This window comes from Apostichopus japonicus, chromosome 7 (assembly GCF_037975245.1).
Source record: "Apostichopus japonicus isolate 1M-3 chromosome 7, ASM3797524v1, whole genome shotgun sequence".
NCBI lineage: Eukaryota > Metazoa > Echinodermata > Holothuroidea > Aspidochirotida > Stichopodidae > Apostichopus > Apostichopus japonicus.
In genome coordinates this window covers 4,679,852-4,697,403 of record NC_092567.1, presented here as the reverse complement: position 1 = coordinate 4,697,403, position 17,552 = coordinate 4,679,852, and the positions used below count along the sequence as shown (strand labels likewise).

The following is a 17,552-nucleotide window of genomic DNA, read 5'->3' as shown; positions in this document are numbered from 1 at the left end:
TGTTTCTGTGTCAGTTTCCTCCCCTAAAAAACGTTACTTTCCGCCCCTTAATCTTAAGTTTTAGGGGAGGAAACCAACGTTTTTCAGGGGAGGAAACAAACATTTCCCAGGAGTGGAAAGAGAGAAGGCATATTGGCTAGGCTAAGTGGAAAGAGTTAAATTAGGTAGTGAAAGAACTGAAGTAAATATTCATGTGATTTAGGAGATTTTAGTGAAAGAAGATAACATATTTTCAAGGGACTTGAGGGCAATGTGTGAAGATTTTTTTTTGTAATGAAAGAATCTCTAGTAACTGATTTAGGGAGGAAAGTATTGTTTATAGGGGAGGAACCGAGGAAGGCATATCTAGGCTGTGGAAAGAGTAAAAGCTGGTAGGTATGGAATGCATTGTTGAAAGTATTAAAGATAATTAAGCCTAGGTGGTTTGGTCTGAGTTCTATCAATGTCAGCTTGGTAGGCCTGCATATTGTTGATGTTTTCCCTCTAATTAGAATATATATGGCATAGGAAGAATTTCGTGGAAGGCTGTGATTAGATGGTTTAGCATTTTTTTCTGATAAGTGAGTATTAAAATAGTTTCCAGTCACTTGAACAATGGTATAAGAATAGGGATTCTTGTACACAATACTTATCAATTAAGCCAATGCTTGGAGTGGAAAATAAAAAGGTGAGTTTCTTTTTCTTACTAGCGTTCCTTGTGTTTTAGGCATAGGAAAAAGAAACCTGGAACGCATTAACAAGGAAACGCTTAATAATTGTTTTCCCCATGAGGACAGACGAGGAGTAAGTTTCCGAAAAATGCCAGACCTGTCTCCAGCTGACTATGGCTGTCTAAATTGTTGTTCTGTGTCCATGTTCAGAACAGGCCTTGAGGAGTAGTGCTGTGCCGTTTACACGGTATCATGACCAAACTTGGTGGGTGGATAGCCCATAGTGAGAGGAAGAACCAAATGTCCATTGATGTTGGAAGTTACGCTATTGTAATTCAATAGTCGACCTGCATTTGGGCGACCTTTGACCTCAGGTTGACCTCCATTGACCTGTATTAGTTTCTTTTAAGTTGACTATTGAATTTTTGTGGCCATTTTCCGATCTAAATTGTACATAAATTGACTCCTCTGCAACCTTTGTGTGCAAAGTTAAATAATAGAGATCAAGGTTTCGTTTGGGTTTGTTAAAATTCTTAATAAGAACAGTTAGGATGATTCTGTGAGTTCTGTAAAAAAAGCCAACTCTTGCTCATATCAGTCACCTGGTCCTCAACAGGTTCTCAAAAGGACTAACAGTTGATTTGTGCTATTTTGGCAATGATATTGTGTGTGCACATCGGACCACATAATGTTAGAACAGTGCTGCTTCCTTGTTAATATTCCTTACAAGCAAGGAACCATAAATACTCCGTAGTGCCCTTGGGCTCTTGTTTGTCTTTCAATCGCCCTAAGCCTTGTCCTGTGATGAATGTTAGTTTCTGTGATAGAGTGGTTGAAATGTTGGCCCGTACTGCCAGAAAATTTGAGTCTAACACTGACTTATGTCGAGAAGTGACGTCAGTGCGGCACATTGGTCAGAATCGATCAGATCCCAGTTCTCTTAGCTTGGCCATGAGACAATACACAGGAATGTGAACAGACTGTGCGAATGGATGTGCACACAAAAGATCTCACTCTAAGCTTGGCCTTGATACAGTACACTGGAATGTGTACAGACTTTGCGTATGGCTGTGATTCCAAAACTTTATTTCAGAACAACATAATTATGAAGAAAACCTAGTTAGGGAATTCTAGAATGTTTTAAATCTTCAAATGATTACTAACTTTTAACTTCACTGGGAATTTTTCATCTCAATTGCTATTTTATTTTTAGAAATGTTACCTCTCCTCGCTACAATGTAGCTTTCCAATGATAGTGTCTCTGCAGCTCCTGAAATGATGTGTCGTGATGACGTTACAGTCGCCCATCAGTCTCCACTGTTCAAAGTATATTAGATGAAGTTGGCATGACGTTAACATTTCCCTTCTCCTGAATCATAGGATAGAAAATCCCTGAACTACAGTTGGACTGTCAGTATGAAATGTCAGTATGAACAAAAATATACTGTATGGAGTTTTTTTACATATACCCAATAGACTGCCAAAAAATTCCTTTAAGGAAAACATACGTTGTACAGTATGCGTACATTTGGTATTGGGAATGTTTCTGTACTAAATTCGTTTTTTCTACGATCACCGTTATGATGATTTTAGGCAAGTGTACTGAACATGGAATTGCACCTTCTTTAAACGGCACACAATGAAAGAAACTGTCTATATTGTTGAAGTTTTTTTTTTTTTTAACACAATTACGCTATTTACGGGAATTTTCTTAACAAATTGACAGCTGGACAAACCTGCAGATGAACTCATCACTACACAATCAAGGACTAGATGAAGACATGAAGGGCAACTCGTAAGTCAGTTTCAGACTATTTACTTTTCTCTTTAGGTTCCACAAAATAGCAGTTTAACATAAGATTAACCATTTTTGTCTTCTTTAACTCTCTTGTAAGAGATATCCCGGTGGATAGATATTACTGCTTTATATATTAAATTATCTGCGCTTACAAGTATAAAAAGCATGTGTATATTGTCCATGGTTGTAACACCCAGCATAGAGTTTGGCATCATAGGGGTATTGGGCTGAAATTGTCTTAATATCTACTTTTCATGTAAAATCATTGCACCTCCTAGGAATAAAATATTCTTTCCCAGCACATGTTTGGTTTCGATGATAATCGTAACCTTTGTAGTCATGCCGGCAGATGAGTGTGTGTGAAACCTTACAGTACTTGGAAACAGGATATGTCTAGAATAGAAGTTTGGACCAATATCATATTTGGTGTGTACAGGTAGGGGCCCCTCAGAATGTAGGTGTTTTTTGTAAGTCACCTACAGCTCACCAGTTTTACATTATTGGGTAAAACAATGAATAATTATGAAGATTATCTATTAACTTAGATTGCATTTGGGTCCAAACATGAAAATATTTTTTTTATCATTTTTTTTTTGCATGGAGAAAAACCACACTAAAAAACACTTGCCCCTCAAAATGCTGGTCAACAATTTTGCTAATAATTTTCCAGGAACGTGATGAATTAACAACAAATTTTGACTAGTTCACTCATTTTAAACTCTCTAAGAGTTATTTAAAAATTGATTGTGTTTCTTGTATTTTTTCCCACTGAGGTTCCCAAAATGCTGGTGTATTGCCCCTCAGAATGCTGATTTTTCCTAATGAAAAAAAAAAACCATGACACCTCCTTTACAAAAATTTTTTTTGTTTTCCCATTCCTTGGCATATTGACAGTCAACAAATGGAAAAATATTCCCCACTTAAGTAATAAAAGAGCAAAAGTAACCAACAAACATCCTAAAGACAATTAACAATACTTTGGATTTCTTCAAACTCAACTATCTACACTTGTACATATGGCTCCTGACATTGCTGTCAAGAACATTCCAAATCTTCTCATATCAACAACTGAACGTGGTTCTCAAACACATGAATCCCTGTTGTCAGCGTACAAGTTATTAGATCGACACTAAGCAGCACAGAAGGTAGAAAGACCAGTTGTCATTGTTTCTGATGGCCACAGTTCCAGATTTGATATTGAGGTGTTGAGGTTCTTGAGAGCAAAAGAAATGCATCTTTTCATCACTCCACCTGACACCACTGGAGTCACACAATTACATGACCAAATCAATCAAAATTTGCACTGTGAATACCATAACAGCAAGGGAGAACTCTTTTCAGCGGAATGCACAGTCAACAGGGATGGTTTCATGAAGAAATTGGCAGATGTTTGGCCACGGTGGGCAAACAAACTTGAAATAATAAAAAATGCAGCAAAACATGTTGGTGTAACCATGGAGCTATAAATCCCAGGTTTATAGCTCCATGGTGTAACTAACCATGGCCTGAGTGTTGAATGGATGCAAAAGGACAAATTTGTTCAAGCATCATCTGTTATTCAAGATGAAACTGATGAAACAACAGGACCTTAATCATCAACTTCCAACACATCAATGGTTGAGTCACCAGTTGGCATCAAGAAGTACACCAAGCAGTACTATATATGCAAAAACTGGAGAACTCATTAGAAACCATCCAGAAGCTTGAAGATTCATTCAAGAGGACACCATTGGAGGAGATTGATGGACTACTGACAATTAAGAAAGTGAAGCCAAAACCAAAGGTAACAAGTAACATTAGGGTAACTCAAGTCCATGGATCCATGGAAGGACAACAAATATAAGAGTCAGTGGAGTTATTGAATAAAGAGAACGAAGCAAGGGACAAAGCCAGACAAGACAATAAGTTGAAGAAACAGTGTAATCTAGAGACATTTTTGAAGTGCAAGTCACATTGTGTTTGCTTGAAACCAGATGGCAAGTGTGAGGCAGAGAAGTTGAAACTGTGTCCCAAATGCTTGAATGTGCTGGCTTCCCAAATATATGCAGTAAAGCTGCATGTAAAGATGAAAATGGAGTCAAGCCTGATATGATTTTGCCTGCTTGCACACAAGGGAAGCGTGTGTGTCGGCGACTTCTTGTTGATGACTCATCTGTTGGAGTGATGTCTGTAGATGATATTGAGGTTGAAGGTGCAGAAGAGGTTGAGGTTGATGGTGCAGATGACGTTGAGGTTGAAGGTGTAGATGCTGTCGAGGTTGAAGGTGTAGATGTGATGGGCTTAAGAAGGTTGGATATGAAGGATGTGAAAGTGTCGGTGGGTTAAGGTGAAATACGAAGAAGAAGTGTTTATTGGTAGAGTTCTACAAAGGGTGGGAGATGAAGTCTGTGTGAGATGTTTAGAGAAACCATTTGGAGTAGATAAGGGTATGTCACAGGAAATGGAAAAATAGTCTGCTTCTATATTTTATGGTGAAGTGTATGAAGCAGAAGTGCAACCAGGGATGGTGAAATGTGGAAGAATGTAGAAATACACTTATCAATAAACATGTGTTTGTGAAATGAAAAGTTGATTAATTTTATAGTTTAGTTATTACCCTTTACAAGTTCGTCTTTTCTGATGATGCTTTATTTGTTTAATTAAAGTTTCAAATGATAAAGTTGTTTATTATCTGTTAAATATAAATCATTACAGTTAAAAACAGATTGTTCTTTCTTCAGCTACATGAAACTGTTACATGTGAATGAAGGTTCTTTAAAGTGTAATTAATATTCGTTTATACTATATGTGTGTGGTACTGTATTTTGCGCCAACCCATAAGCACCCACCCAGTTGAACTGACCCACAATGTTAAAAATCTTAAAGGTAGCAAAACTTACATCCAAATGAGATCTTCATTTATATAGTAGTTATTTTTGCAGTATGTTGTGAATTGTACATATCTTAGTAAATGTAATGGACATAGAATTGAGGGAATACTGTAGAAGGAAATAGTAAATATTTCTCAGAACATTTAAAAAAAAATGAGAGCAACTTATTTAACGTAGTTAAATTACAAAATATGTGAGGTTAGTGTTTATTTTGGGTGTTATTAGTGTAAAATTATATGTTTCATGTAAAAATACAGTTTTGATATTACACTATAATGGATTCATTAATTTTTCATAATTTTTTTTATTGACCCTCAAAACGCTGGTTTAATGCCCCTCAAAATGCTGATTCTGATCAAGTAATGATGATTTCAAAAATATCAAGTTACGTACAAAGTGCTATATTTCACTGATCATCATTCTACAAACAGGTAATTTTGCAATGTAAATTACCCCCTAGTTGTCCGTTTTTGATGCAGTGCCAAGAAGGTACACTTCAATTAATAGCAAATTTTAGATGCACGGTTAGCAAATAGATGATTGTACCCATATGGTTTTTTGGAAACTATGAAATAATTTTTGAGTTGTTGGCAATTTTAAATTCATCATACATATATCCTATCTAAAAAGTATAATAGAAAGTTCATGACAGGTTCAGTTTTTTTTCTAGCCAATAATATTTGTTCACCTACATTTTGAGGGGCACCAGCATTCTGAGGGGCCCCTACCTGTAAAAGTACCAACTTGAGTAGAAAAAGCCTACTGCCTTTAGAGGTCAAATGTCATTAGGGGTCAAGCTGTGAAACCTTGTAATGACGATATCTCCAGAAGGGAAGCTTGGACCAATCTCATATTTAGTATGTAGTTGTGTCACATTGAGCCCAAGATATCTATGGATTTTTGCGGAGGTCAAAGGTTGGGGTCACCATGGGTCAAACTGTGAACATTGTAAACATGATATTTCAAGAAGGGAAGCTTGGACCAACCTCTTATAAAGTATGTAGTTAGTTCAACAATCCTTTTGTTTTTTGCGGAGTTCAAATGTCACCAGTGGTCAACTTGTGGAAACCTTGTTTTATAATCTATTGTACAGTATCTCCCACAGTGCAGCCTATGATATTACATGTGTGTTACGCCTCATTAATAGGAGAGGCTGTTGGCAATTGGAAATTAGCTAAAGGGCATCCGTAGATGAATCAAGAAGTTTCGACCAAATCTCCATTGACTTAAGTGTGTCGGTAACTTACTGTACGTTGCTGCATACATGCCTGTGCACAAAGGTGTGTAATGAAACATTGTACTGTTTGTACATGTGCTTAATGTGTTGGAATGGCCGATATCAATTTGAATAATCTATATGTTACCTTTGCTACTGTACCATTGTTAACTTTTTCGGCGTATTTTTGCAATTGTCAAGATTCAGTGCCAAATAAAAATCTTGGGGACCGGGGAGGGGGCTTAACATTTGACTAACACATGTTTAATGTAGGCTTGTAGGTGTACCACATAGAGTGGAAGAGGCCAGTTGTCTTTGGTAGCGATCAATCTCTATGCTGAATACAAGAAAAGTTTTCATCTCGGTCTTCAGGTGCCAATGTGAATTGTGTGTTTTTATATGATCTCAATGCTTTTTGCTTATATCGAGGTATGCTTTTCATCATGGTTATACCCTACAGCCTAGTGTGTCACATTCATATAAGATTATTGATGTAGCATCATTGAAACCACACTGCAGGTTTGCTGTCTGGTTATTAATTAAACATTGAACCATCCATATGCAACAACAACACAATGTAGTATACATTTTGAAAGTTAACAGAAAAATGTAATTATTTAGATTCCCTATTTTTCTCATATTTTAAAGAAAGAAAAACAGATTCACAGAAACGATGGGCAGGAGCTGTTCTGACACGACCCCTTCACGCTTCGTAGACTGTCTGAAGTAAATCACGTGACAATGGAGCTGACTCCTGATCTTCAAGGTAGATGCCTTATTCTTTGACTTTGTCATTTGTGCATCTTTACTTCCTTTTGGTAAAACATGTAACCTCCTCCCGCTCTGTCGTCTTAATAACAAATAGGACATTAACAAAACTGTATTATCAGTAACGAATAAACAATTAAGATTGATGTGTTCCCATGTGTGTCACTAATTTATTGTTTGTCAAATTTAATCATACGTGGAACATTTACACATATTGTTTCTGTTTTATTGTTTAGAGAAGAAACAATTTCTGATAGAAGGTCTCAAAAGGACATATAAAGGCCAATATGATGCGATTCAACCCCTGCCATATATAAAAGATAGACTTTATTGTGTGGACAAGGTCTTTGTAGAAGGGGGCGTTGAAGTTTGTCTGGCACCAGAGCCAACGCCAGGCACCAGAGGATCATGGGAGCGTTTGGATTCTTACAAAAGTATTTATACTGACTATCGGTTTAAATCCAAGAGACGCATTATCCAAGGAGAGCCCGGGTATGGTAAGTCGACGTTAACCCTTCAGCTGGCCTACGATTGGTGTAATGACGTATCGGATTCCCCGATGAACAATGTAGAAATACTAATTCTTCTTCGGTTAAGACAACTTGGAAGAGTAAAGTCTCTCTACAGGGCGATTAAGTCATTTCTTCTCTTCCACGAACCCCGTGTTAGCAAACATGAGCTTGAAAAGATAATTCACAGTTGCTCGTCCGTCCACATTATTTTGGATGGATATGATGAGTATCCTGGCAGGGATAGCAATGATAATGACGATGTTCACAAGATCATAAAGATGGAACTGTTTGCAGACTTTGACGTCAGCTTAACGACAAGATATCTTCCAGGATATCTTAGAAAAGAAACTATGAGGGCCAAACTAACAGGGTTCGATGACAAAGCTAGGAATGAGTATATTTGTAAGGCTGTAGTTAGTAACAACGATGAGGCAGTGGAAGAAATAAAACAACGGCTCAATGAAAACTCCATCCTTGCTGATCTTTGCCAGGTGCCTCTCATATTCGTGATGTTTGCCCACATGGCTCATGATCAGAGAGACCTCATGAAGTTCAAGTCTGTCACAAAGTTCTTCAAACACATGATTAGATGTTTTTACGACCATCTGAAACAGAAATTTAAAGGCAATAGGAGCAACGATTTCTATCTTCATGAAATGGAACATCATGAGCTAGACAAAATAGCTTTCGAAGGATTAAACAAGGAAAACCAACAACTGTCATGGAATAAGACTAGATTTCGTCAAAGAATCGGGCGAGAATCATATGACCAGTATATTTCAATTGGCATTTTGGTTGAAGAAGATGAAGTGAACGATGATTCTACTGGAGACAATGTGTTGTTTACAACGATGGTCCGTTTTTATCATAAACTATTCTGTGAATGGTACGCAGCCCACCACCTTGTCACTCTTGTAAAGAACGCACACAATCTCTCCGATATTCTCAGGTTCGTAGATCCATTTGATCTTCAGTACCTGTTTAGATTTGCCTGTGGTCTGAATCCCAATGCTGGAAAGAAACTCATCAACCATTTGAAGAGCTTACCAGACGGGGATAAGTTTGCCATCCTCTGTATCCTGGAGCAAACTGGTGACGTCAACAACATTATGGATTCGGTGAAAGAGCTCTGCTCGCGTGTCGTTAAAATAGAGAGAGGCGACAGCGCTCTTCTTCAAAGATCGACGACACAGTTGCTGGAGATTGCATCTAAAAATCATGTAAGTTAGCTAATAAATAAACAGCCTTTTATCTTTTTTACCTACACCTAAGTTAGGAACTGTTTACTTTTTTATAATGGTTTTGTTTTCCATCGACTGTCATTGAAAACTATATTATTTTAGCCACTTTAAATCATAAAGAAGAATGGTGGTTTTCCTAGCTAATGAATATACAGTGGTGTATTGAGGATAATTGCAAAGGATGTCATATATTTAAATCAATCAGAATAATCTCTGCATGTGCCAAATTGCACTAAAACTCAAATGAAACTGATGATATATTGAGAATATTAAACGTATACTTCAACATAAACACATGGAGTGTTAATGTTTGGAATTTCAGATTCTTCCGTTAAGAATAAAAAGCTAGTCTTCAAAGATTTTAAATAAATGTTAAATGCTTCAAATGATTGAATTGAACCTGGAACAGCAAGCCGTATATGTTGGAGGAAATTGTTTAATCTTTTAAGTTACCCCATTAACTTAATGTAACATCAGTTATCATTAATACCAATACATGGTCGGTAACCGATAATTTACAATGGGGTGATCGAAACAGTCACTTGGCAGTTCTTCTATCAAAATAAAACTGTATAATTGAACTAAAAGAGCCAAAAAAGTACAACAATTAAGAAAGTATAATTTCACACATTGCATGGTAAAGCATTCATTAAAATATGTTGATGACATATTAGTGATTTCACTGATATAGTAATACATCATCATCATTCCTGGTTGTCTGATATTACTAATTCAAATTGAAAAAGAATCGTATGTTAATACATGGTATGGTATGGTAATACATATCAGGAAATGTTGAGAGAGGTGAATGATCAAAGTGTATTCTTTGTAATGAAATGTGTAGCCTGTTATCTTCTCAACAGTATTACTAGCAGTATTTAGTATGATTGATATTTAACAAATACTTAGGTACATGTGGAACATTTCATCATGCTTATATATATATATATGGGCAATTCCACGATGGAGGGGACATGGCCTAAAAATAAGAAGTGTCAGTTTTCAACCTGCTATCAGTCTAATGTTGTAGTATACATATCTAAGTTTGTGGAATAGGTAAGCAATTTTTCTCCAACACTCAAATTTTGAATACATGCCTCAATTAATCAAGGAGGATGAGAGCTCAAAATAATCCTGAAAATGCATCATACATTCCATTCCATCCTACATAATACTCATCAGATAGTATTTAGTAGTTTTATTATGTGTTATGATAGATACTCCTGTTGACTGTGTTATGACAGAAAAACATTTCAAAATTTCTTCATGACAACTTCAGAACACCAGGCCTCAATCACTGATGTAACGTGAGTAACCGAAAATACAACTTTTTCTCTATGTGACATTTCTTTAGCAAGTGGAAATCTGATAACCATAATTTCGTTAGTACTCATAGTCCCAAGTGTGGAAACAAGATCACTAATGAGGAGAGACCCATCATGTGTGAGTGATAAATCACTGAAATCTGTAACGTGAGTAACCGTGTAACGTGAGTAACCAATGTGTAACGTGATTAACCAAGCTAACACACTGAAACAATGCTGGAAATGCCTATTATTGTCTTGTAAATAATTGCTCAATAAGAGAGGGCAGTAGGGGTTAGAGTAAGGGTTAGTAAGACACCTGGAGAGTACTCTGCCATCACCCATGAAGAAGATTCAGCAAGAAGCTCGGAGGGTGGCCACTAGACGACAAGTTGCCTCCTCCTGCATCTTTCAACCTGGAGCGGGAAAGGGCTGGATCCACTTCCTTCAATTCTACCAAGGCCCTGATCCAAATAGACTTCTCTGAGAACTACACATGTGTATCTCAAGATGAAATCCAGAGTGCCCACTGGAACCAATGACAGGTGAGCCTGTTCACAGCAGCAGTGTGGCACTCCGTTTCCCTCGATTCCAGTGTTGTGGCATCAGACAGCCTGGTCCACTCCAAGGATACAGTTATGGCATATGTGGACAAAGTTCTTGATAGCCTAACCCAAGCCTTGAAGTCTGTATCCGTCTGGTCGGATGGTCCGGCTTTACAATTTAAGAACAGATTCCTCACTGCTCCTATTATCCGCCTTCAAGAAAAGCACAATCTCAAATTCTGTGGATGAGATTGGTGGAGCAGTGAAGCGTTGTGTATGGAACTAAGTCAAATCTCGGAAGGCAGTCATTACCAATGCAAAAAGCTTCGTGGCAGCAAACACTGGAATGCCCAAGGTGGAAGCCCTACTGATGCCGCAAGCTGAAATTGAGGCGAGAAATAGCGAACTCGGTCTGAAATCTGTATTTGAGAATGCCAAGCAAATCGTTGGAATGGCCAGTAAACATCACTTGCAGGTACAGAACAAGGATGTCATCTCCTTCACAATTACAGATGATGGCAACAGCTCTGCTGAAAGGAATACCCCCCTCAGAGATGAGGGAGGCCACAGAAAAATGCAACCTGCTCAGGGAGTGACAATGCTGGTATAGAACTTGGTATAGACTGGTATGCCGTTGAATACAAAGCGGTATTGCACCCCTGTGTAATAGAAGCAAAGGGGGGCCAGAACGACATACAAGTGTCAGTGATGCAGCCAGCTGGGCCCAATTGAAAATGGCTAAACCCAAGGCACAAGATATTCTATCGCAGGGAGAAACTCACTACCAACCTTGATGCACCAACCTTGGCCAATAACTGTGGGCACTTCAAATTTTCTGTCGCATTTTGAAGACTGAACGAGTCAGCTCTCTTCCAAAGCCTCTTCCAAACGTTACTCAATGTTAAATTGAGATGTTAATGTTGAACATATGTTACCAATTTCCTATTGGTTCATGGTTTTTGTTCAGTTGGCCTGTTACTTCCCCAGAGAGTTTAGTTCCCTTAGTTTTTTTTATTCTGGGTAAATTCAAGTTTGACACACTGCTAGTCCTCAAATAAAACTTAATTACAATGTTCAGAATTTGTTGCCGATTTGTGAAGATATGATTCATGCATTATCTCAAAAAGACATGGTATATCTCATTTAGATTGTGATATTATTGAATTACACTGGAGAAGATGTTCAAAATGTCAATTCCACTGATATATGGGTGTTTCCTAGTCATTATCCAGCAGCAAGTTCCTCACAGACTCTGATTCCCTATGTATTGATATAGGTGGATAAACTGTAACGTGAGTAACCGTAACGTGAGTAACCGTTGAATGCCTCATTTTCACCAAGACAGGAAACCAGATGTGATTTTGATTGTGTTCAGTATTTGTATCATCACCTAAGGTCCAAAAAACATGCATCCATTTTCTTTAAATATATCCAGTATGAGGACACTTTTTGAGTGAAGTTAATTTTTGGCGTCGGGGTGATTTTCAAATGTAACGTGAGTAACCGACACTTTCGTGTACCTATCTCCGACAAGAAACAAGATAATCAAATTGTGTTTTCGCAAATGTTTAGGTAAATTTGTTACCCTATCAATGCTTAGAGATCAGCCATTCAAATGAATGAATGGTGGAGCTATCAAACCATTTGTGAGTGAAAGTCTTCAAAAATGTAACGTGAGTAACCGTGGAATTGCCCATATATATATATATATATATATATATATATATATATATATATATATATATATATATATATATACGTATGATGAAATGTTCCACGTGTTGGATAGAAATAATAGTGGAAAAGATAAGGACAACATGTAATGCCTTTAAATCCAACATAATATTTAGAATAAATATAATTACACGCTACACAAATTTTCGGACACCCTGGTCTTTCGTCAGGTGTAAAAAGAGTGATTGAAATCACGTTAGTCTACCGTAAGCCCCAGACTGCTCAAAGTGCTTGAACCCGGAAAGAAAAGCCATATCCCTATTGAGACCATGACATTAATGTAGTAACAACCCTTGCAAGGAGTGTAGTGTATGGTCATCGAACCATACCAATGTAGTAACAACCCTTACATGGAGTGTAGTGTATTGTCATCGAACCATACTAATGTAATAACAACCCTTGCAAGGAGTGTAGTGTATGTTCATTGGACCATACTAATGTAGTAACAACCCTTACAGGGGGTGTAGTGTATGGTCTTTGAACCATACTAATGTAGTAACAACCCATACAGGGGGTGTAGTGTATGGTCATCGAACCATACTAATGTAGTAACAACCCTTACAGGGGCTGTAGTGTATGGTCATCAAACCATATTAATGTAGTAACAACCCTTGCAAGGAGTGTAGTGTATGTTCATTGGACCATACTAATGTAGTAACAACCCTTACAGGGGCTGTAGTGTATGGCCATTGAACCATACTAATGTAGTAACAACCCTTACAGGGGCTGTAGTGTATGGTCATCAAACCATATTAATGTAGTAACAACCCTTGCAAGGAGTGTAGTGTATGTTCATTGGACCATACTAATGTAGTAACAACCCTTACAGGGGCTGTAGTGTATGGCCATTGAACCATACTAATGTAGTAACAACCCTTACAGGGGCTGTAGTGTATGGCCATTGAACCATACTAATGTAGTAACAACCCTTACAGGGGCTGTAGTGTATGGCCATTGAACCATACTAATGTAGTAACAACCCTTACATGGAGTGTAGTATATGGTCATCTAACCATACTAATGTAGTAACAACCCTTACATGGAGTATAGTGTATGGTCATCGAACCATACTAATGTAGTAACAACCCTTACATGGAGTATAGTGTATGGTCATCGAACCATACTAATGTAGTAACAACCCTTACATGGAGTGTAGTATATGGTCATCTAACCATACTAATGTAGTAACAACCCTTACATGGAGTATAGTGTATGGTCATCGAACCATACTAATGTAGTAACAATCCTTACATGGAGTGTAGTGTATTGTCATCGAACCATACTAATGTAGTAACAACCCTTACAGGGAGTGTAGTGTATGGTCATTAAACCATAATAATGTAGTGTCTGTGTAGACTCAAGCCATGTAAGGAGCTATCACCGATATAGTTGCCTGGTGCAGGGAGATGTCACTGACAGCGAGGGGTTTATGTTATTAACACACTGTTACAAAAATGTATTCTTACAGTAGAATACCGGCAGCCAGGACGCCTGCGCTAACTCGCAATTTAACAGAAGTTCGTGAAAAACGGTTCGCCGTTCTGAAACGAATACATTAGAACCGTGAATCAAAAAGTAAGAGTTAATTCTGTAAAGGAATATCTTCTCTCCTGTTAGGGATTCCTACTGTTTTCAAAGTTTGTCGATTTTTTGTACTTCTATTGCAATTAATTCTTCAGTGGCCAACCCATTTAGTGTAAATTAAAACCGACACGCTTTAATGTGTGTACTTTTCTAATTAAATACACCAAGAAAAGAACCTGGACACGATAACCTAACTACCGAACGACTGATCCGCTCTCAACCATAGTCACCTTGCATAGAGACTGTGACTGTGCGATCTCCGTCGGGTGTGTATCACCATTCCCCTCAAAGGGAACACCTAATTGTTATACGTTTAATTTTAGTTTTAGTAAATGCTTCAAGCTCAGAGCTAAGTCAATTACATATACCGACTTTGTGTATTTGGGAAAAAAGTGAACACTGTGACGTTAATTTTAGCCCAAACAACAACAGTTTTAATCCAGTAAACACATGCTTTGATATCAAATGAAGTAACTCTACCAACTTTTAAATTAATTAGAAACATGATGCGCATAAATCAACACAGAAATCACCAAATGAGAATATAACCCGCATAATTTGGGTAGCACTTTTTTTTATGAATATGCAACTTGAACAGTGTCCGATGTTTGTTTGTTGATACAGAACAGTGATAACTTGTGCATTCATGCATAGGTGTTATAATACAGTACCCACTTTTAAAGACAAATTATTATTGGCGTCATGCAGTTTATAATGCATTCAACTGTTATTCTATATACAACCAATGGTGAATGTTAATTTACAATATAAAGGCACTGTTGTATCCATAATGTCTTATTTTCAAAATGTCACTATTAATTTACAGGGTCTGTTATGTCTTCGAGAGAGCTCCCTGCTATAATTAGGCAGCTTTTACAGAGAGAGAGAGCTCCCTGGTGTTGTTAAGGAGCGGTCACAAACATAGCTCCCTAATATTAATAGGAGCTGTCACAAAGACGGTTACCTGGTAAAATTAGGGAGCTGTCTCAGAGAGGTCATTGGTATAATTAGGCAGCTGTTACAGAAAGAGTTCCCTGGTATTATTTGAGAGCTGTCACAAACAGAGCTCCCTAGAATTAATATGAGCTGCAAAAAAGACGGTTGCCTGATATATTTAGGAAGCTGTCACAGAGAGGTCCAGGGTATAATAGGCAGCTGGTGCATAGAGTAATCCCTGGTATTTTTAGGGAGCTGTAACAAAAGAGCTCCCTAGAATTAATACGAGCTGTCTAAAAGTGGGCTCCCTGGTATAATCATCTGTTTATAGCTCCATGGTATAATAAAGGAGCCGTTACAGAGATTACTCCCTGGTATTATCAGGGAGCTGTCACAAACAGAGCTCCCTGATATTAATATTAGCTGTCACAAAAAAAAGGATTCCCTTGTATAATTAGGGAGCTGTCGCAATGGGTGCACCCTGGAATAATTAGGGAGCTGTCACGGAGAGAGGTCATTGGTGTTACACTAAGCCCCCCCCCCCCCCCCCCGTCATGATCAATGTTTTGTTTTCGCTGCGTTGAAGTATAGAAGACGCGAATATAGCATTGTACTGGATCAAAGTATTAATAGATAACAATATCAGCTGATCAGTGATATGGTCAACTGTTAGTTTGTTATGTAAATATCGAGTGATGGTTTCTGGAAGGCTTAATAAATACTATGAATTGTGTAACATAAGTGACTTTTAGTGCGCGATGATTGATGTGATGTTTGAGTTTTAAATCGATATTCTCATTTGTATCGGCGTTACAAGGGAAATATGAAAATATTTTTACCCATTCCCCTCTCCCACGAACATTACATATAGCTTTGTATTGACTCAAATGTTCTTTACCACTGCAGGTACAAAAAAGAAATGCATATATTACACATACAGGTTGCATTTGCAGAGACCAAATCTTGGAATATCACTCATTTGTGCATATTCCTCAATCGATTCTCCGCTCTTAATTTTAATTATGTAATGTTTTAGTCTACTAATTGCAGATTATCAAAGTGCTTCTCTGGTTTCAACATTCTTAGTGTACTTGTTGTGGACAATTGTGACATATTAGGTTACTTGGTTTTTGTCCTATATAGGAAGAGGAACACCGGATTGTTAGAAATAGCCGAAGAAGGTCCATTATACCTTTGTAATCACTTCAGAGTGATTATCTATCATGATAGGCAGAGTGGTATTGGAGGTTGGGTGGGGTTGCACAAAGACCCCTGGTTAACAAATCTCTTCCCTTTATAAGATAAATGCAATTTGAAATGTATGAAGAATGAGACATTACATTACCATTATATCTAAGATATAATGTGAATGTACGTCATAACATTTGATACTAAATGCATACAATATCATACAGACTTTACAATATTATTATTATTAAGTATCAATAAGTTGAAAAAATACTCCATCTCTTATATGATGAACAACGTCCATCAACGACGAAGCCTTTAAAAAAATGAAGCTTTAACCTTGATCTGCAGAGTCTTGTAAAATGTGTTATTAATCAGGAAAAATATAAAGATTCAACCATAGCAGTAGGCCTACCATATATGTATGACAACACCAAGACAATTAATAAGATCCCTTTAAATATCGAATGATTGCTTCTGAAGGAAGGTCCATTACACCCTAGCAATCCCTACCTACTGTATAGACAGGGGAGGAGAGGGTGGGTGATGTTTTATTCAGAATTAACAACCGTTCTTTATAAGCTATGTATTGCAAAGTGATGTGAGAAGTCATTAAATGTTAAGGTCAGCACGTTTTTGTCTCAGTTTCTACTGAGCATTTTGACCCATTACATAGAAAGTAGGCCTATATGACGTCATTCGGTCAGACCACATAATATAATTGGTATAGGCAAAACTAACCAAGAAAAGATTTGGTAAACAATTATCAGCAATATAAGTACGGCATTGCAATTCATTATTATTCTAACATATTAAAGAGGTTATGAAATGGAGTTACAACAGTAAATAATATTCCTTGTGTATGGTGTACCTGTATACCCTACGAACAATGGCTTGCCAAGGAGGGGCGGGAGGGGGGTTAGGGTGGTCGACCGCACCTCGTCAGTTGGGGGGGGGGGTGAAGTTATGTTGCCGTTCAGCTGTTGAAGAATTAGACTTCTACTAGACCCCTCTCCCTTTTGCAACCTCACAGAAAGTATTTATCAGCACAACCTTGCATTTAGAGCTTCTTATATCTATATTGATGAAATTTATATTCTAAATATGCCCCAGAGTGCACCAATTTTTTGGGGGGGAGGGGTGGGGGAGTGGGGATAGGTGGACACCAGAAACACCTACGTAGTAGTCGGTTTGAATGATCACAGG

At 37.6% G+C, this 17,552-nt stretch overlaps 1 protein-coding gene across 1 annotated transcript in view; it reads left to right on the top strand.

Moving 5' to 3' along the window:
* The window catches only part of LOC139969978 (NLR family CARD domain-containing protein 4-like), a 585,990-nt gene that overhangs the window by 887 nt on the left and 567,551 nt on the right, over window positions 1–17,552 (top strand). Inside the window, exons 2-4 of the mRNA XM_071975471.1 lie at window positions 2,377–2,445; window positions 7,183–7,300; window positions 7,539–9,034. Of these exons, the coding sequence (XP_071831572.1) occupies window positions 7,276–7,300; window positions 7,539–9,034 (1,521 nt within the window). The 5' untranslated portion in view covers window positions 2,377–2,445; window positions 7,183–7,275. The remainder of the gene's footprint in view (window positions 1–2,376; window positions 2,446–7,182; window positions 7,301–7,538; window positions 9,035–17,552) is intronic.